At 34.3% G+C, this 22,324-nt stretch overlaps 1 protein-coding gene across 4 annotated transcripts in view; it reads right to left on the reverse strand.

Moving 5' to 3' along the window:
- Positions 1–584: 584 nt before the first annotated feature.
- LOC126744708 (CREB-binding protein-like) overlaps positions 585–22,324 on the reverse strand; it is a 58,225-nt gene continuing 36,485 nt past the window's right edge. For 3 of the 4 annotated variants that reach the window (XM_050452235.1, XM_050452233.1, XM_050452232.1), the window contains 8 exons: positions 20,233–20,604; positions 19,706–19,897; positions 15,764–15,989; positions 14,795–15,028; positions 11,650–12,032; positions 9,069–9,271; positions 8,311–8,658; positions 585–5,675 (listed from right to left, as the gene is read on the reverse strand). In XM_050452235.1, coding sequence (XP_050308192.1) covers positions 5,441–5,675; positions 8,311–8,658; positions 9,069–9,271; positions 11,650–12,032; positions 14,795–15,028; positions 15,764–15,989; positions 19,706–19,897; positions 20,233–20,604 — 2,193 coding nt within the window. In that variant the 3' untranslated portion in view covers positions 585–5,440. The remainder of the gene's footprint in view (positions 5,676–8,310; positions 8,659–9,068; positions 9,272–11,649; positions 12,033–14,794; positions 15,029–15,763; positions 15,990–19,705; positions 19,898–20,232; positions 20,605–22,324) is intronic. The other variant, XM_050452234.1, reaches the window with a different exon arrangement.

Below are 22,324 nucleotides of genomic sequence, written 5' to 3' on the forward strand. Positions count from 1 at the left end.
AACACATGAAAAACAGACGATATATAAATTATAAATATATTATATAAAAAACAAACGGGGGCTTATCCCAGACACGGGATAATGACCACCATCACATTATAGCGACCGACACGAGGTCCGGTCCTTAAATAAATCTATTATTAATTATTTGTTTTCTATACAGGCGTCGCTAAAAAAGTCACAATGTAAAAAACGAGCAAACAGTTGCGTAGCTATGCCTCAAGTAGGCGGGGGTAACAATCCTTAATAAAACACAGCCTCGCAAAGCCCAAAATACTTTTAGGTATTTTCTTCGTCTCTTATTAATTATTTACTAAACAATATTCACATTATAGTACAAGTATTATGCAACAGTATGTATGTACAAAATTTTAAAATATTATTTACAATACACATAAATTTATTATTATAATATGTACAGCTGCTCACGATGTATATTTTATCACGATTTTTTTGTTTTATATCCATTTACATCATTTAGCGCGAGAATGAAAAAAAATTAAGAACTTTTGCGGGAGATGGTGGGGGGATGAAAATGAACATATAAATTATGTTCAAATTAGCGAAGCACTAGATTTCCAATATAAAAGTAAGAAAAATATAATGATTTCTTTTATAAAATTACAAAAAAAAAATAACAGGAATTCCCAGACACAAATTGATTAATGGCTTGTGTGATTTTTCGCTATATTTAATTTCAAATCTTCTTATTAAAAGCCACTAAAGTACACTAAAAACTGCTACTGAGAAACAACGTTTTAACCTATGTACAGTGTGGATTGCAGCATTTTAAACTAATTCCCTAACTTCGTGTTTTATTTCTTTTAACTCAAGGCACTTGCCAGTTTACTTTGACAACTTTGGGTAAATGAAATAGTTCTTAATTAACAGTCTATTACTTTTTCTTTGGAATGTATATTTCAAAATATTCGAGATATTTTATTCACTTTAAAGATTTTCTTGTGGTACTCATCATGTGTCAATGTAAACTATGCCAGTTGTTACAATTCGTCAAAAACCACACGGACTCGAGTTAGGAGAGAAACCTTAAAATTGTCACTTTAACGATTTTCCGGACTGACCAGTTCAATTATTTTAATTTTGTAAGTTTCGGAGTCGTATTATAATACTTAAAGTCTTTTGAATCTTTAAGTTGCCAACGTTTCGGCGTATAATGTACAGTTGTTTGTTTAAGAACAGTTCAAATTCCTATATTATTATTACCATTACTCAACAATCACAATTAAAACAATAAATACGAGGGCGGGTCAATAAGTCCGTGACTTTTTGAATTTCCCGCCCTTTAATGGAAATGGCAACTCTGTTCCTGTCAACAGAGAACTGTCAGTTGACGCCTGTCAAAATTTGAACAAGCTGCGGCATTTAGTTTGTGTTTGACAGCTGTTGATAGCAGACTACCACTCGTTTTGAGAAGAAAATGGAAAAAAAGCGAATTTTGTGTGCTCATTAAGCATTATTTTTTACGGAAAAAAACCCATCACTCAAGCCAAGGCTAAGCTTGATAAATATTATGGGGACTCTGCAGCATCCATTTCCATGGTAAAGAAGTGGTTTACTGAATTTCGATGTAGCCGTACAAGCACGGAAGATGCCGAACGTTCTGGACGCCCAGTCGAGGTCTCTACATCCAAAACAATCGAAAAAATTCACGATATGGTTTTAGCCGATCGGAGATTGAAAGTGTGAGAGATTGTGGAAGCCATAGGCATCTCACATGGTTCAGTAGTTTCAATTTTGAATGATCATTTGGGTATGAGAAGGCTTTCCGCAAGATGGGCGCCGCGTTTGCTCACAATCGACCACAAACGCAACCGTGTGACAATTTCCCAGGAGTGTTTGGCGTTATTCAACCGCAATATGGACGAATTTTTGTGTCGTTTCGTCACCGCGAACGAAACGTGGATCCACCACAACATGCCGGAGACCAAACAGTGGATTTCTCGGGGTGAATCAGCCAATAAAGTCATGGCGACCGTTTTTTGGGATGCACGCGGTATAATCCACATTGACTATCTTCAAAAGGGGAAAATAATCAATGGAGAATATTATACCAACTTATTGAATAGATTCAATGAGGAACTGGAAGAAAAAAGACCACATTTGGCCAAAAAAAAAAAGTTTTTTTCCTCCAGGACAATGCAAGGGTCCACACATGTGCAGTTTCATCCATGAATTAGGTTACGAATTACTTCCTCATCCGCCCTATTCTCCAGATTTAGATATAAAATTATGATAATTTAACTATATCATTTGCTTTAAAATTTCACTGAAATATAAGACATGTCAAATAATTTTTAGAAGAACTTACTTGAACTACTACAAGAATTAACCGAAAGTATTTTAGAAAAAGACGTGATAAATACTTTTCTTTTTAAATTTGCTCGTCCATTCTGGAGTTTTAAAATTAAAAGTTCATTGATAAGCGACAGGAAAAGCGACACTAAATAAAAAAAAAAACATTCTGAACACATACTACGACAGATACGACAATCCATAAATTTATGGAAAAATGTTAAGAATCTTCCAGAATAGAACTTACCTAATAGAACATTACCTAAGAAATAGAATTTCAAGTGACATAGAAAATTAATTAGGAATTACCAAGATACTGAATAAACCAGGATCTGAAGTTTATTTCATGCTCGAGTTCATAGAAAAATAGTCCAGGAAGCTCTGTTCTTGGTGCGCATCTATTTGGAGGTATTTCTTCTAATAGTTTTTTTTTTGAACTTTTCTCAAAAAACATGAAAGAAGTATGCTGATGAGAATTGGATGAGTTAAGGCATAATACTGTATGAGATCAGGTAGTTTAAAAACCCGGTCTACCTAAATCGCCACAAAAATTATTAACAGATGCGCATAGTACGATAAAATCCAAAAAGTACTGCTTGTTGGTGTTTTGCGGTAGGTTTGTTGAGAAAGGTCCAAAGATTCCTTGTTACAGTCTCTTATTTTTGGGAAAAGACGTCCAAGGACATATATTTCAGAAACTTAAAGGAATAAAATGTGAAAATGTACTGGACTTTTTTGAATAAAAGACACTCATTGTTACACGTTGCAATGAGTCACACGTTACAATGAGTGTATTCTTATCCGATGCCAGATTTAGCCAAGAAGATCAAAAAAGCCTTTAAGAAGAATCACAAGTAAAAAAAAGGAAATGATACAATATGCATAAGAACGTGACGATTATTAAAGAAAAAACCCGAGTGGGTCGTTGACTACAATAAATGAGACGAAGCCAGAAGATAAGAATAGAAATTTTTGAATGCAATTGTTGTATGAAATAAAAATATATAATTCAAGAACTAAATGCAACAATTAATAATTTCGTTACTGATTCTTCATAAATGCTTTAGTAACTCGTGATACGCTTTATTGTTTTGTTTGGGACGTAACCGCAAAGTGTTTCATTCCTTTTATATTGTAGTCAGTATTATAAAACGCAAGTCTTTAAGACATACGTAAAATTACTGTCAAATTACGTAACTTTGAAAAAGTTTCACGTGAAATAGCTGATATTTATGGAAGACTAAAAGGGAGATAAACCGCGTTCCTGGAAAACTCCAGTGCTGAACTGTTTGAAAATGATGACAAGAAATAAATTTCGATACCAGATAATGGATAATGATGATTCAAAAGATCAATGGTACTAAGTAGTTTTAATGGTACTAAGTAGTTTGTGCCGTAAAAGCATCAAAATTAAATGAAAATGGTGTTTATATTTCTACTTTTGTCAAAATCTACACAATTGCAAATCAGAAAGACAATACGCAGTTTTTATTATAACATACATAACAAACTCCAACTGCCATAAAGCTTTCAAATATACTAGCGTGACTTATTTGAAATTAACACATATTGTGGACCTTCATTGGGGGGAACACTATAAATGCTCTTGCGTAGAGAAAATCCGTGCAGCTGAAAAATGGAGACCCAATAACCCGTAAATGTGAATGTTCATTAAAGTTTGAATTCATGTTCTCTTAAAACGTTTAACCCTGATTAAGCCTCCACAAAAAAAAATCAGCGTGAAAACTACTGTGCTTTAGATGATATAGCCGAGTCAATCACCAGACTTAGATCCTATCGAGCATTGGTGACAAGAACTAAGACTATGAATCGGAAGTGGAAATTGTGTTAATAAAGCTGATTTACGGGAAAAAGTTCATGATTAAGGGGCAAATAACTGCAGGATAGATCAGTCAAACTAATTGGACCGATGTCTCACTAGCTGCAAAGGTTAAAAAATTATTCTTCAATTATCGTGTTCTTCATATTTAATGCGTATTTTATACTTGGCCAGTAACATGAAAATAAAACATAAAAAATTCTTATTGTTGTAAGACATCATAAATAATTATCGATTGTTACCTATAATTCTTGAATTGGATATTTTGATTACATAATAAAAATGCTGTATCTTATGTTTCCACTTATATACATTATTATTAATCAGAATTATCTTTGGAAGGTTGGTTTTTGAATCTGATTCACCAGTTATTAAAGGTTTTAACGCCTTTTTTTCTAAATTATGATTCAATTTTAAACCTTTATTTTTCATTAAAAATGCTTATAAATCATAAGAAAAATACCTATAATTGGGTGCTCATAGACCCTTATACTTCATGGAAAACTGTATTCGAAAGTTCAATGTTGCCAGAATAACTGAAAATTAACATTCTTTAGGACTATTTATTGGTAAAAAATAGCTATAAAAGAATTCTTAGTTTAAAATACATAAACTAAATCCCCCAAAAATGGCGTAATCTGTAGATATAGTAATTATAAGCTACTATGTAAATATTTGATTTGATTCCGTTTTTGGCTTAATATATTATTAATAAACCTGAGACTGTTCCTTTAATTAAAAATACTATCCACACTGTACATTATTAAATAAATATAACGTTTACTTTTTCACATCTTATACGGCGAATTTTCCTCGAACAGTGCATATTGCTTATATTTAAAAGTGACTGTAAAAAAAAACATTTTCGCAATTTCCATGCAAAAAAGTTCCAAAACGAAAAACCGACACGTCGCTCGGACAATCGCATACTTGTGGCCAGAAGATTTACCAGATCTGAAAAAGTCACACATTTTCTTTTAAATCAACTTGCGCAGGCATTAATAACACTAAATAATAAAAAAAAAAACAGAAACAGAATTTCCTCCTCCGCCGTTCTACAATTTTTCTCAGCGTCTTGTCTTACGTCTCCATTAAACCGCCGTTTATAGCGCCCTCTGGCGGCGCGCGTACCCAGCCAGATACCAGCGTTTTGTTGTGGGGTCGTATCGCGACGAGTCGAGTCACCCTCGGTCACGTTTCACATCACATCGTTTGATCCTGACCGTCCTTGGACCGTCATTCGTCTGATGATTTCCGGTAAGAAGATGCCAACAGGGTCCGGCACCACTAAAGTTGTTCCACGAATTTACTGAGTTGATCCTGGGGAGTCATGGCCGGGAGTTCGTCTTGGCTGGGGGTGCCCGCGGGGCTCGGATGCGTGTGCAGGGAGGAGTGGTTTTGCCCCAAAAGCATTTCTGATGAGGCGAGATCATGGGGTGAGGGTTGGGGCCCGCGGGGACTCGCCACCGCCTGGTTCCTCGGAGAGGGAGACGGTCGCGTCGAAGGGCTTGGTTGTGGACTTCTGTAAAAAACAAATATACATTTTTAGGTTAAAAAAACACAAAAACTGTTAGAAATGCAATCATACAAGTTTGACTGAAACTAATTTCAAACTATTGGCTCTAATAATCACGCCAACGAAATTAAACGAACCACCTTGAAGAAGTATTTATACTTCTCCACAGTCATTTTCCTTCAACAAAAAATATATCGTTGTCTTTACAGATCCTTATTAGGCGTATTATTAGATCCATTCTGCAAATCTACTATTTTCATTTGTTTCTTATTGTTATTATGAACTTTTAGTATAAACTATACGGGGTGTTACAAAATTCGGTGCTAATATTTTAATAGCGTAATGTTGCAGTTAAAACGCGTTGCGTCTTTTTTTTCTTATTCAAATTCAAATGACTTTTATTACCACTTAAACATTGTACATAGAAAATTAAATTTTGTTATTACAAGAATTTACACAATGCTAAGAGTAATGCGGACTGAACTGTGATTATAAAAACAACCGATAACACATACACGAGCTAGCGCGCATGTGCTGCTCAGACCGTTAAAACATACTAACCTAATTACAACTAAAAGAAGAATAAAGACTTTCCCAATTATAATTATTAAGAAAATAAGTTATTAAACCCTAAAAACATATAAAAGCTAAAAACAAAAAAAAATATAGTGTAATAATTTACTATATCAATTACATTAATATAGGTACCATCTGTGCAATAGACAGAGAGGAGGAAGGGCGGCAAAAAACACGAGCCGAGGCTGGAAAACCAGGGCAACACGACGCAAAAATGAATAGATATTCCAAAATGAACCATTTAAAATTTTATTTTTATGCCTGCAAGATCAACAAGACCAGTGTTGATTTAAAAAGTAAGAACTCAAAAATAATATGGTTGCAATTAAATAAAAATAATTAAATTATATTTTTAATAAAAATTTGGTGGTGTAAACTTGTTAAAATGTTAGTTGAGAATTAAGAAGAATTTCTTTAACATATGCAATAAATTTCTTTGGTGAACTATTTTTAATGTAATCCGGTAACTTGTTCCACATATGAATGCCTACATACTGGAATGATTTTTTAAAACCTGATGTTCGATGAAATGGAATTCTAATTAAGTTTGGATTTCTTACATTGTGTATATAATCATGGTGAAAAAATAAGTCTCTTAAATATGGCGGCTGACCTGATTTAATTATTTTGTAAATTAAATTATACATATGACACTTCCTTCTATTTCTCATATTTAATATAAAATGTGAATTTAGATAAGGAGTAATGTGGTCTCTATACGATATATTAAAGGAAAAACGCATACAACTATTTTGCAGTTTTTGCACCGTCCTTGACAGAGATACGGTTAGTGAGTCGCCATACACAATGTCCGCATAATCCACCAAAGACAGTACAAGCGAATTGCAAAGCAAATATTTGGTGTTTGATGGTAACTGATTTTTGTATTGATATAAGTTTTTTAAACGACCGTAAGCAATTTTAATTTTGTTCTTAATGTGGGAGGCAAAGCTGAGATTTGAATCGAATATAACCCCTAGATTACGTTTTTCCGCAACGGTTGGTATAGCTGTTCCATTAATATTAATTTTAAAATTTTCCATGCAATCTAGAAGATGACTTTTATTTTGTGAAAAAAACATTGCACATGACTTTGAAGCATTTAATTTGAGGTTATGGTTTTCAGCAAACAAAGCAATCTGATTTAAGTCGGCGTTAATTTTATTCTGTGCCACCTGAACGTCTGATATTTTAAAAGAATTATAAATTTGGGAGTCGTCAGCAAATTGGTGCAGCTTAGAATTTTCGATGCACTGATTCATATCAGCAACATATAAAGAGAAAAGTAAGGGGCCTAATATGGAACCCTGAGGCACCCCTTTTTTAAATGACAAAAACCTTGAAAATTTAAATTCACCATCATTCATCGTTCGGACACAATGTAACCGATCTTTAGGATAAGAGCTAAAAAAATTTATGGCATTTGCCGAAAAACCATAATAGTGCAGTTTTGCTAAAAGCATTTGGTGATCTATGGTATCGAATGCTTTACTTAGATCTAAAAGAGTTAGGCAAGTTATTTCCTTTGAATCCTCTTTAAACCTGATATCATTAACAATACTGATAAGACTTGTTATAGTACTATAAGATTTACGAAATCCTGACTGGCAATCAGGAATAATTTTTAAATTATAAACATAGTCAGCTATTTCGTTATATACGTGACGTTCTAAGATTTTTGAAATGACAGGCAGAATACTTATTGGCCTAATGTCTTTATAATCTGTTGGACAAGGTATTTTTGGTAAGGGAATGAGTATCGCTTTTTTCCAGTCATCGGGGAATTGGTTTTCTAAGATGCAGGAATTCAAAATATTGACTAATGGCTTAAGACAAAAAGGAAGACATAGTTTAAGATCTCTAACGGAAATTCCATCACCATCTATTGCATTTGACCCTATTTTATTTATAATATCGACAGTTTTATTTTCAGTTATAAGACTATCTTATGTGTCCTAAAATGCAACCACTCAGAGCTACTTCATTGTAATCTTTTTTTGTAATTTTTTTAATTGAATACTTGGTTAAGCCAAACATCTCTATGCTGAACTAATCTCTAACTCACCTAATTGGCGGCGGACTCCTGACGCTCTGCATCAGCTGTTGTTGTACCGCAGAGATGCCTTGACTTTGGGGCGGCCCCATCATTCCGCCGCCCTGAGGCGAGGGCACGGGCTGTTGGGGCGGCGTCGGTTTTAAGCCCTGCATCTGCGGCGGGTACTGCTGGTCACCGAACGCGTTATTGTAACCCATATGAGGCGGCCTCAGTCCCGGCAACCGCTGCTGTTGCTGCTGGTAACCACCTGGCTGTTGGAATCCCGCCTGTTGTTGCTGTTGTTGTTGTTGCTGCTGTTGTTGTTGTTGCGCCGCCTGTTGCTGACGTTGCATGGCTAGGAGTTGTTGGTGTTTGTACCTTGAACATTTAATTATTTATTTTAATAATATTCTAGGTGTTTCTTTTGTGAGAAACAGCAAAATGAATTTTCGCTTATTAGATGTTGATAATCGCCTAATCGTCCCATTCAATTGCCAAATTCGAATAATTGTCAAAGAGGTAAGACTTTTTTATGAATGATACAAACTCCTGCTTGTTTTGCTCAAATGACCGAAAACCGGCTTATTTTATAAGATTTAGATACCGCTCGCTTAGAATTTAGAAATAGCATATTATTTCTAAATTCTAAGCAGAGTTTTTCATAGGATTCACAAAACAAACCTACAGAAACAATGTAATGACAATTTGTATGTTGATTGTTTGTAATAAATAATATTCCAAGCAAAAAAAGTTATGTAAAACTGAAAGCGAAATAAGTGAAAACTCACCATTGTTGTTGTTGAGTCAACGGTTGACCGGGACCTCCGGGAACTTGGTTAAGGCCCGGTTGACCCTGGTTCAAAATTCCACCAGGCATCGCCATTCTTTGATGTTGTTGCTGTTGGGGAGCGGCATTTTGTTGGGTCAACATGTGTTGCAGTTGTTGCGGTGGATTGCCGCCGCTAGCCTGCAACTGCTGCGCTTGCACCTGCTGGGTAGAAACATAAAATTACACTTTTTAATAAAATTATTTTTAGTTTTCACAAAAAATTAGATTTAACTGAAGAAATTAGTTAAAACCATCTTATTCTGGTAATTAACCTAAAGGAGGCTTTAGGATGGAGATAAACTTAAAATAGAAAAAAAAGAGAATCAAAACAACATTCTTTACCTCTAGACCCCAAAGACTCTTTAATCGGATTATTCATTACTAAGCACTAGCAAGCAGGTTAACATGTGTGTCGTATGATATTTGTAACCTAATTTTTTACGATCAGGCATAAATTATTATATTTCAGTTAATTAAATAGTGGATTATAAATTATTTGCTATAAATCCTAAATACATTTTATATTACCAGCCAAGGACACAATTTTAGTTACTTTTTAAACAAACCAAAACACCTCAAATTTAAATTGGTAGCAGTGAGCACTGTCAAGTATCAACAGTTTTGTTTACTAAAAAGGCGAAAACCCCTCCATTGCAAATTTGCAAGATGTTTTTGCCTTTATAAAATTGCTTCAAATAAAGAAGTTTTAGTTTTGTGTATCTGTTCTGTACGTTACAGGTGAGTGCCAATTTAAATCTAGAAAATAATTGACTCCACAAGAGGAAAAACCAATAATAACCCAAAAAGATATAGGTATAAGGGCTAAACTGAGAAACAAGACAGACTAGGTTATTGCCTCTGTCGACAAACTTTTATGTTCTAGAATGTCACGCGAAAACAATCTCTATCTTAGAAGTTGATTTAGGTAAAACTTATTCACAAAAACCAACCCAGCAGTTTCAAATACCGCCCGTCCCAAACACAATCCGAAAAAAAATCCGGATCGTCTTTGATTACCTCGTCATCTTACAAAGAAGAACTAAATGAGTCAATAAATAGAAAAATTAAAAGAGAGGCAAAAGCGTGTGGCGTTAAAAGAACCTCTATTCAAAAATACCGTTAAATGAAAAGAGGTTCGCAAAAACAGAAAAAGTTAAAGTGTAAAATCAAACGTCCAAAGAATCCGGTTTCCTCTGATGAATATGAGGATCGATTTGGACAGTTAAAACCAAATGAGAATTTTTGAGAGAATGTAAGGTTCTCTTTCACTAAAGTTGTCTTAATTCTATCTACTAAGAAAAAAAATATATGTACCAAACAAATTGAAATTCCATATTAGTACCTTTTTGTCACAAATACAAGTTGTCTCAGAGAGTTTTGCACTTTTATTTTATTTATAACTTTAAGGCAATTTTATATCCTGTTCATACTTTTTCGCAATGGGTAGAGCAATCCTTGGAAATTTATTGTCACAATTGACAAATGCAATAATGAATCGTTTGATACCCAACAACGTGCTTTGTGTCCGTAATTATGAATTAAATCATTCTTACATCGCAGTTCGGCGTCGGTTTTGTGCTCGCTATTCTCTTCACATCAATCTCATCAAATCTTGGATAATTCAATTTGAAGCAAGGGATTCAACTGAAAATATCCACCCTCCCGGATTCCTAAGAAATGTGTGTATTAATCAAAATATTGACCATGTTCGTAATGCAGTTGTAAAATATCCACACAAATGAGTGCAAAAACATGCTGCTATTCTCCAGTTAGATAAATCGAGTGTTTTTCGCACCATGAAGAAAGATCTAAAGCTAAATGCATTTGAAATTCAGATCGTGCAAGAATTACAGGAAACAGATTACCCTATACGATTGATTTTTCAATAAGCAAAATAGTCGTTATTGGTCGGAAGAAAATCCCCGAGAAAACCATCAATCTCCATTACATAGTCCTAAAGTTACTGTTTGGGCAGCAATTTCTTCCAGAAGCATAAGCGCCCATGCTTACGACATACTCAGGTACGCTGCAATGATACATGCTTTTTTTAGCCCTGCCCTTCAAACCTTTGACAATAAAGGTAATTTCAGAAATTTTAAAAATGAAAAAATCCAATATGGCGCCCATAGGAAAAAACAGAGTTGATGATAGTTGGCAAAAAAATGAACGTCGTATTAAAAATCTAAAACACCATTATGTAGCACGAAAAAAGTGCAAATTATTTGTAAAATCGGATAAGAAATAAGCTTAGAAAAAAATTAAATCATTTTTTTTTCAAATATCTTCGGAACCATTCAGAATTTTTAATATTATTAATCGTTATTATTTAATATTTTTAAGCTCGAAAATTCTCAACTTTGCTCTAATTTAACCATCTTCGTTTCCGAGATCCGTATGTTGAGAATCGAATTTAAAACAACAAACAACAAAAAACTCTCTTGAGATACTTTGTACAAGTCGTTACCCCAACTACGATACGAAGTTGTTTCTCTTAAAACGACTCATCTTCCCACTGCACTATTCGCCTTGTATATACTAACCTGGCGCTGTTTGATAAATGCGGCCATCAGTTGGGGATTGGCTTTGAGTATCGAGAGGATTTGCGCTTGTTGTTCCGGACTCTGGGGCGACCTGAGCGTCTGCATAAGTTGCTGCAGCGCTTGCTTCTGTAGCATGTTGCCGGCAGCGGCCGCGGCAGCCGCCGGGTTGCCTAGCGGTCCGCCACCAGCTCCACCGCCTACCGCGGGACCGCCAACGGGGCGCACTTGTCCCACAGGTTGTCCACCGGCGCCTGCCTGCACGTTCGGCGGCACACCGGACATTTGACCCGCCCCGGAGTTCATCGGCTGTCCGCCCGGTTGACGGATACCCCCGGGACCCGGATATCGTTGTTGCCATTGGTCCATCGGTAACAGGTTCCCTCCTGACGAATATTTAGTTTATATTAACAAGTGCGATATATTCAAATTTCTTTAAAAAAAAAAGGAAATACTACTTCGTTGGTTCGCCACTGTAGTAACTCTTCTTTAGTGACTTACTGGCAAGTGTGGCAATCTTGAATAATAGCATTTTATTTTTTTTAACTTCATTTTTATTAAAATAGGAGAATGCTTCATGCATTGCTCAAATTAATTATAATATAGATCATAATCAATTATAAAGTAAATAAAGCAACAATTTTTAATGATATATTCAGGGTGTTCGAGAGAAAACAGTCCACCCTAAAACTCTTGAAAAATAAATTGTTTAGACAAAAACGGCCGAACACGTCATCCCCTCAACCCTCAGAGCCTCCATGTCAATTTTTTTAAACGGGAATAGGCGTCGAGTGATACCTTGAATTAAAGGTAATTTTATTCTCTACATAGCTCTATTTTTATTTAATTCAAAAAATCAATCCATTATTCTCAAAGAGACTTTAATATGTAGCAAAAAGGAAAATAAACTCAAAGTATCACAAATGTAGTGTCTATTAGTTAGGTTACGCGTTGCGACTTACGGCATCATTACACACATTAAAGAACACTTATAATATCAAGCCACGAATTGGTAATTTCACAGCAGTGTGCCTAATTTTTAATCGAAAAATTATCGAAGTGACTGATAGATAATTTCTTTATTTGTACCGGCACGGTGACTTTGAGCTTTGTTATTGTCATTGGAGAACTGTGCCAAGGTTTCTGTTTCGTTTCTTCTTCTAATTTTTTTTAATAGTGCTTCTTAACCTCTCCACTGCCTTGAGAGTGTAAATGGTCTGGAGTTCTGGGATGAACCATGTGTGACATCAGAAAAGTCTACTTTCCGAATCAACGACTGTGGAGGATTCTAACCTCATATCAGCGGTTATAAGCACCACTTCATAATAAACATAATTTAAGACACACCGTCCAGCTTGTCTGGGTTTCGGCGACTGGAGACAAGAAAAATTCAAGGCCGTACTTTTATATTAATCATACACCCTATAGACCCTTGTATAATTTTTCATACAATTTATTTAAGTAATTTGTAAAACTAGGTAAAATTAAATTTTTTGATAATTTAGCAATCATTTTTATGGTATATATTTTGTTATTTTTATTTAAATATAATTGGAGTAAAATATTTAATACCCATAAGTTATAATTTAACTTAAAGTGTAATTATATTTGATATTTCCATTTAATAAAGAGATTTAGTTTTAAAACTTAGTGAATAAAAAGGTTGGTTACTAGAAGTTTTGCTTCTTCAAATCAGGTTAAAAATTTTCTTAGTTATATGTAAAGGATCGATTGGGACATATTGCGAATTGCGACAATACAGAGGAATCGCAAAGTTTCAGTTTTACTGTTTGAGCTGTGATAGTGATAACTCTGTCTATAGAAAAGCTTTAGTGAGCCATATACCGTTTTTAATTTCACATGATGAGAGAAACGAGTCCATAATTAAGGCTAATGATTTTAATGAGTTAGTTTTTTGCAGTAACTTTTGATGTTCACTGTTAAAAATTTACTGAAGGTTTGGTGCTATTTATCTTTTAAGTTATGGCCTTTAAGGAGTTTAACTAGTTTTGTAAAATCGACATTTATTAAGTTAGTTGTATTTGCAGGAATGAGCAGTATAATTGTGTGTAATCTGCAGATAAAAATGATAATGGCCAATTTTAAGACATTGATGAAACTGAGATGTGTATATTGTAAAATGCAGAGGGCCAAGGATGCTTTATTGAAGTACACTGGTATTTACTTTTTCAATCTTTGATAATTTATTTTCAAGAACTTAAAAAATTAAAAACGGCACAATTTGAGAATCCAATAAAATGAGAATACTTTATCAGTCCATCATCGGTTTTAGGTCCAGTCCTATATTTAATTAATACGTGTAAATGATCTCACTTTACATATAATAATACATATAAATATTGTGGCAGGCACTGGACTCTTAAGAGAAAGCTGAAGAGTTCTAACTAAAAAGCTCTTTCTCGGTTGACAATTTTTTTAAAGGAGTATTTGCCAATTTATTATTTATTTATATTTAAATTAGACTTGAGCCGATTTTCAGCGAAGAATTGGTAAGAACCGCGGTTATTCTTTTGGTTGGCAACTTTGACAGGTATTGTTTCCCCCACCACTTAAAAATTCTGCCTTAATGAAACAGTCGCTGAAATGAATTGGCTATTAGGAATTAGGAAGAGTTTATGTTTGTTTTTTCTTTTCTGTTTGATTAAAAAATGAAGTCGAATTTTTCCTTATACACTTTTTTCTCTCGAATAAAAATGCTGTTATTGCATCTAAAATAAATTATGTATAATGGTCATGTAGTGAAGCCATAAACACCTATTGCCGGAATTAATTTTAAATTTTCTCTCCTTTAATTTAACTTTTTTTGTAGCGTATTACTACTTGTTCTCCTTGATAATTTAAAACCAATTGGTATTAATTTTTCTTAATTTATAAAGAGCGCACATCATATCGCAATTCTCAATCAATTTTTTACAATTTAAGGATAGCCTTCTTCTGGACTGTATAACCAAAAATTTAACCCAAGTCTAAAACCGGGTAATAATTGGTAAATACCAAACGCCAAAGAACCATTCCACGCTGAAAATCGGCTTCCATTTATTGAAATCTTTTGTTTCGGCATGACTTTCTTTGCAATATTAAAAAAAAAAAAAGCAATATTTGACTATAATATTTAAACGTGACCTACCTTGATTTCCACCTAGATGCATCCCTCGTATAGGTGGTGGAGGCATATTTTGACCAGGTACCTGACCTGGAACGCCTTTGCCGTAGCCCACGAGAGGGGCCTGTTGTCGGGCCGCTTCTTCTTGCACTTGTTTCACGACCTGCAGCACGTTCGCGGGTGGCGTTTGAGTGCCGGGCTTGAGTCCGATACCTGGCTGATGACCACCCTGCATACCCATTGACGGATTCGGTAAACCTATAGAAACAAACGTTCTAATCAGAAATTAAGTTCTGGTGAAATAATTAGGGGAACATAATCACTTTAATTAGTTTCTCTTTACCAATTTTTTTGTTGGCTGTTTAAACTGTATTAAAATTTGGGTTAAATTTTTTATAAAAGTACGAATTTCACTTTCTTTTTGTCCTATTAGCTAAAATAATAATTTAACGTATTCCTTTTAAAATAAGAACATGGTATACTCGTATGAATAGATTCAGTCACTCAGAGTTACAGTGTTACATATTTGTAAAACATCGTCGTATTTTAGGCTAATATTAAATAAAAATATCGTATATTATCAGAAATACATTTTAGTTTTTAATACATTTCAGCTAATATGACAAATTTCGTAAATAAACGTAGTTTTGGTAGTCGGGCCAACTTAACTGAGACAGGACTCGTATGAATAGATTCAATCACTCAAGAGTTACTTTGTTAAGTATTTCTAAAATACTGTTGTAATATACCCACAGCATTTTGGCCTAATATTACATTTTTGTCTCAGCCACATATCTTCAATATAACTTTCTAGAGTGCAGTTGCGGATTCGGCGCTCGCTGGTCTGTCTATGTTACATTAAAAGTATATCGCACGAGAGGTTTAATATTCCCGAATTAAAATAACATTGCATTAGAGGTATACATATATGTTATATTGTCTTTATATTTTATTTATTTTGTTTTTTAATATTTATATAAAAGAAGCAATTACCTGAATTCATGCCGGCTACGGGACTGACTGCAGCCGGCACCACCTGCTGTCCGCCCCCGACCGAAACGCCGCCGCCCTGGTTACCGCCCTGCATGACGTTGCCGGTGGGCGCGGTCCTCGACATGACCGCCATTCTTCGTCGCAACAGTTGCGCTTGCTGCAGACGCTGTTGTAACTGTTGTTGCTTGAGCTTGTATTTGATGTTCGGACAGAACGGTACCGGACACTAAAGCGAAAATTTATAATTCGTAAAGTAAAGTTTATTTATGCATGCAAAAAAATTTCTTTTACAAGCGGCAATAGAATGGTACAATTTAATAAAATTGTACCATTTATCAATTATCATATAATAAAATCTTACAAACTTAGCTTAAAACAAATTATATTCTTTGAAGACTTTAATACTTTAAAAATGATATGATATCCTATTAGGTACATAAACTATCCATACTGGGCTTTCACAATTTTGCCTGTGAATACTCATCAAAGCTATAATCAGCCAGCAGTTTTTTTTAACAGAGGAAGCACCGAAAGATTTTTATTTATGTTTAAGACATTCATGATGGGTATATTTAAAATAGTATACTTAAATCTATTTTGTACGTTAGTGGCAACACTTGTTATTAAAGAAATTTTGATTTACATTATTATATCCATTATTGCCACATCTCGGCTATGACTGAAAAAAAAAAACGAAAACACAAACTGCAGGATATTAAATAAGGTAAAAAAAAAACACTTTAAACGATCAATTCATATATTATGGTTGGCGTGTCGAACTCTATGAGATTATCCTCAGGGCATTAAAAGATACACAAAAACACAAATAAAATCGTATATTCAGGCATAGTTTACATTTTCGCACCCAGGAAAAGTAATAATTAATGTTGAGTTAAAAGTAAGTTTTCTTTAGACTAATTTAAGTATTTTGTATAAAAATAATTCTTTTGAGGAATTGATTATTAGTTAATTAAACTTACATATATCGAAGTTCGTCTTCGTTAATAATAATAATAATTGTAAAGACCGTTCATTTAAAGAGTTCCGCTTTAGAGGTCTGTTAGTTTACATAGTGACAGGTATTTTTTATGCATTTTCGAAACTTATTAAATTTTTTATATGGCCTTTAAAATAAAATAAATAATAAATTATTAATCGGCCAAAATCATACAATAATTAGCAATTTATTAACTTCTATGCAAACTGAAGCAGTGGCTAAAGAAGTCAATATTCCTTTTAGCGCATATGTAAGTTGAAAATCAAACAGCATAAGTGGCAACTATGTAAAACCAAAAACTGTGGTTGTAATCGATAACGCCCTATATCACAATAAACCATTGGAAAAAGCACCAACAATTTTGCTCAAAATGGTGAATTGTCTGCAATAGAGGAATTACATGTGGAGGACTATTACACAACTTAACCATCGAAGAAGACAAACTCTATATATTCGTTAATTTGACTTTAAAACATACACACATCAAAATGGTCTAGGGAACACATACAAATATGTTAATATTATTGAGAAGATTGGAAAAAAGTTAATTATTGCAATTTTTTTACATTATTCGAATAAAATAACAATATAATTAATAACTTTTTTTTGTAGATTATAATTTACTCATAATTTAAGGCCCAAATAAAAATAAACAACAAAATCCCATTTATTACCGTTTATTAAAAAAAAATATAAAAATAAAAATTTACCATTTAATACAAATTAAACTAGTAGCCAAGATGGTCCACCTCTATTATTAATAACACTTTGGCATCGCCTAGGCATACTTAAAATTAAATTATTAATTAATTCTTGGGGCAACTCCTCCCAAACATGTGTCACAGCAAGACGAAGCTCCAGAGCGCTTTGAAAAAAGTCAAATCGTTGAAGAAGTTAAGCCTTTTTAACCAATCCCAAACATGCTCAATTGGATTAAGGTCCGGTGAGGTAGAGGGCCAGGGTAGAAGATTGATTTGATTTTCCACAATAGCGATTCGTACAAGCCGTGCTCGATGTGGTGGGGCATTATCTTGTTGCAACAACGAATTTGGGCCCATTTCGCGTAAATATGGAACAATAACAGGCGGTAGTATATTATCCCTATAACTTATTCCAGTCATTGTATTTTCCCAAAAATGAGGTTCGTTTTTCCGTCAAGTCTAATGCCACCCCAAAACATTAGTGATCCACCACGTTGCCTTACTACTTCCCGGGCATGACGCAAACGACTTTCATTTCCTTCCTCTCTCCAGACACGAATTCTACCAGAATCAGGATAAAATGAAAATCGAGACTCATCCGTAAAAAGAACTGTGGCCCATCTTTCTTGATTTCAATTAACATGTTCTTGGCACCACTCTAATATTGCACCTCGATTTCCTAAAGTTAACCGAGGAACCCTTAGGGGTCTTCTGGCATGAAGTCCTCTCTCATGCAAACGGTTTCTAATAGTTTGACCTGAAACCTCGCCGTTATGCACTCGTGAGAGCTGCTGAACCAAAACAGAGGCTGTTACCGTTGGATTTCTTTGAGCTTGCAAAGTTATAAAACGGTCTTGGGCAGGTGTGGTAACTCGCGACGGGCCTTGATGCCGTTCTCTAACATCATTTGTCTCTCTATATCTTCTCTACAAACGGTTAATTACACCGGGAGATGTATCCAAAGCTCTTGCAACGTCTCATTGACTTGTTCCTGCCTCAAGCATTCCGACTGCTCTTAGCATTTCCTCTCGAGTTAAATGTCGTCTTTCCATTTTTATTGAATAAAAACTAAATCACAATTGTTCGGTTGGAACCACAGAAAATGCGATATTGCGTTAGAATTTAAAAATTATAATCTGCGTTATTTCGACAAAATGTGCAAGTAGCAGAAAACGCTGTTCTGGCATGATTTTTTGTACCCAAATATTTATTTTACTTCGTTGGTATCTTAATATTAAAGGTAGTATCTATTCCGTATGAAAATATAATTATATAAAAATTTATAAGGCGAAAAAAACTATTTTTCTAAGTGTTCCTTAGACCATTTTGATGTGTATATGTATAATATACATATATGTATCGTTTCTGTGTATCTTTTAAGAGTCCTGAGGATGATGTCATAGCGATCGAAACGTCTCCTGCGTCTTTTCTCGTCGCCCCAGATCTCTACTTCTACAGTATTAACTTTTAAGGGATACAAGTTAGTACCGCCCTGTTCATAATTAGGAATAAAGTGAAATATGGACTTTTGTAAATTGTTTTTACGTTTTAAGGTTTATAGGGTCATTTCCCACTGATTTATTTTTGTGACAATTTGGTGTTCATCAGTTCTCCATAATCGTGAAATCTTTCTTATTTGTCTAATAATCATTTCATATCATATTTATCAGTATTTTGCCATCTTGGGAAAATAAAAAAACTTCTGAATTTGAACTGGAACTTATGAAATTATAAATAGCCAGCTAATAGTCCCGATCTAACCTGACGTGACAAAAATTTGGAAGAATTAAAGCAAAGGATCCAAAGAACTATAAATTCTTTGAATGAACGAAATATTTAAGATGCTTTTTAAATTATTCACATAACAAGATGTATTCCATGAGTCGTATCGCGATAAAATACAAAGAATGTACAAAAACGCGGTATTGTGTGCTGCGGAAATCTACCGAGATCAATTAAATTAAGAAAAATGGTATTATTTGAAGGTTCATAACTTTGGCCCTAAGAGCTGCACCCTGTATACTGCATATTTTATTTTTTACAGCAGGCATATTTTATTTGACTGTAACTAAATTTAAATGTTTAACCAAACTTATTACTTTATTCCTATATATATTTACACCCTGAATTTAGGTAATTTTATAAGCCATCCCGATACTTATTTATTGATATAGTTAAAAGAAAACCAGGCAAATCTATATATTGTACACTAATATTTTAAATAAAGCAAAACAAAGATCTTACCTTGGTTTCTGGGCAATTTTTGGCATGGTAACAGCAAAGGGCGATGAGCTGTTTGCAAATAGGGCAACCTCCGTTCGTTTTTCTCTTGCACGCCCTCGTATGGTTCACGACTCTGCTCATCTTCTTACAGCTAGGCAGTCGACAGTTTGCGTCTCGGCATTGACACGCGTGCACCAACGATTGAATGCACCGCTATAATAAAAGGGAAATAAGTGAATATATTTATATCGGTTGGGTATTTTTAAATCTGTTTATAATATAATAAAATATCGTTATTTTTAGTAGCAATTTTATGTAGCTTCAGTAATTTATGTGCATTTAATATTTATTTTCATTATTATTATTATTATTTTTTAACTGTGAGGCTATAATCATGTTACTTGGTGTTTTTTATCAAATAAATAATGTATATATGTAGATCTGAAAGTACTCTGCAGAAATGTTGACTTAAAGACAAATTTTGAGACAAATATAGATATAAATACAAATAAAATATAGACTATAATAAAAATATAAATGTCAATTACCTGTATCGATAATTTCCTAGCCTCTTGCGGATTAGTCTTGTTATTATCACTAGGCGAACTGGCGTCGTCCAAAAGGCCGAGTTTCTCCATCTTGTGCATGTGCCCGACTTTCTCGTAACACTGGATGCACAGGTCGAAGTCCTCGCAGGAAATGCAATGGTAACGGGTCTCCACGTGGGATTTGCACTCGTTGCACGTGTAGACGAACTTGTCCTGGCCCTGGTTGTGCAGCTCGTACAGCATCGACATCGTGCTGTATTTCGCGCGGCGCAACGACGAGAATTCGTAGTGTTTCTCCCGCGCTAACGTTAAAAATGCGTCGCGGCCGTCCATCAGATCGCAACTTATGAACGGGTCTGGATCTTGTATGGGCTGTAAAAAAAATAATAGTTTAATTAACTCAGATGAAACAAGAAATAAACAAAGCGGTGAAGTAAAATCTTTTGCCTGTGGCTTGGCTTAAAACTAACGCTGACAATTTATTTATTTGAAGATGACGTCCTAGAGGTCGAAAGGTCGACATATTTTTTTTCGCTTTTTGGCCTTGTGCTTGGCACATTTAGCCACTTCATATTTATAACAAAAAAAAGGTGGCTAATATAGCATTTAACCAATTCTACTATTGAACAATATGACCAATGGCCCTATCTAACTCCAAAAAAAGAAAATAAAAGAGAAACATTGCAGAAGAATGATTAATACTGCGGAAGTTACACAGAGTCAAACGCTTCTCGTCCTGGAGCCAATGCAGAACATTATTTTTAAAATTGCAAAGCGCAGAGGGCTCTGATAGATAAGCATTACAATTTATATTTTACTTATACAAGTTATTTGCTTAAAAAGGGGAGATATAACCCTTTTGGTGGTGCCTGATATGGCTGGAAAGGCATTAACTTTTAAAATATGCTGACACTGTTAAAACTACAAAAAAAATCAGCTTACTTAGAGTAAACCCGCCACCTGTGCTCCTCCGACAACCTAGGCGAATAAACGAGCGAGGTCGCTTATATTCCCTCTATTATTTCTATTAAATTTTGTTCCAGTAAATTTTTTATGATGCAAAACAGACACTTCAGACCAATTATGATTATTAAAAAACGAAAATTGTTTGACAATAATTTAAAATGTGATATTTGTTCGGTTCTCTGGCATTCCATTTAGAAATAGAGTCCTGGAAAATTAAATATTCCCGTTGCTTCCCGCAATCGTTTGGTCGTAAAGCAACGCTTTCGCGTTAGATATTGACGTCGCGCCATATTTGAATGTGTTACAACGATTTCGCTCGAAAGTTACATAAAACTTATTGGCATCATTAAGACTTTCGATATGTTATTTAATTTTTTATCGTAAAATGACGTACTTGTGCTGTTTACTACAGTTGTACTGTACGAGTAGACAGAGTATATATCTGGTTGGTCTTGTATAAGGAGGATCGAGGGGAATGATTTATTGAGGCTTGGCTCCCAAGCTGTACCTCTGACTAAAATGAATAAGCTACCAGAGTCTACTGTAGCCATCTTTTAAGCTGTAGCGTTTGTAGATATGCTGCTATTTGGAGTGGAGAGTTGGTGGAGGATATTTTAACTTGAAAGGTTGATAAGGCGATCCGTAGTGATGATTTTCTCCTTTGTACATAAAGTAATTAGTAATTTCTTCGATGCTGTTGAAGCCTGGAGTCAGTAGGTAAACAATAAGGAAAGAACAAAGGGATCACCAAGTAACTAAAATTATTTAGAGCGAAAGTACGTCCAAGTTTTATTTTTTCCTTTTAAAAATTAGACACACCATATATGAAGTATAACACATAGAAAGCAAGCCAAACTTTTTCAATTCTTTATGCAGAAATATTAATTCGTCAAAATTACGTTTACACTTAAACAAAACGTGGTTCAAGTCATCAGTTGACTGGTTGTCACAATCACATACATATGAGTCCTGTATTCCTACGTTATGATATACACTATTATTATTAAAAATTTATTAAAATTACTATTACCCTAATGGATGTTTTTATCAAAGCGTACGTATTTGAAGTATATGCTAAATATTCAAGATATTTTCTTTTCCAAATTTCAGAACACCTCTTTCAGAT

This window comes from Anthonomus grandis, chromosome 14, assembly GCF_022605725.1.
Source record: "Anthonomus grandis grandis chromosome 14, icAntGran1.3, whole genome shotgun sequence".
NCBI lineage: Eukaryota > Metazoa > Arthropoda > Insecta > Coleoptera > Curculionidae > Anthonomus > Anthonomus grandis.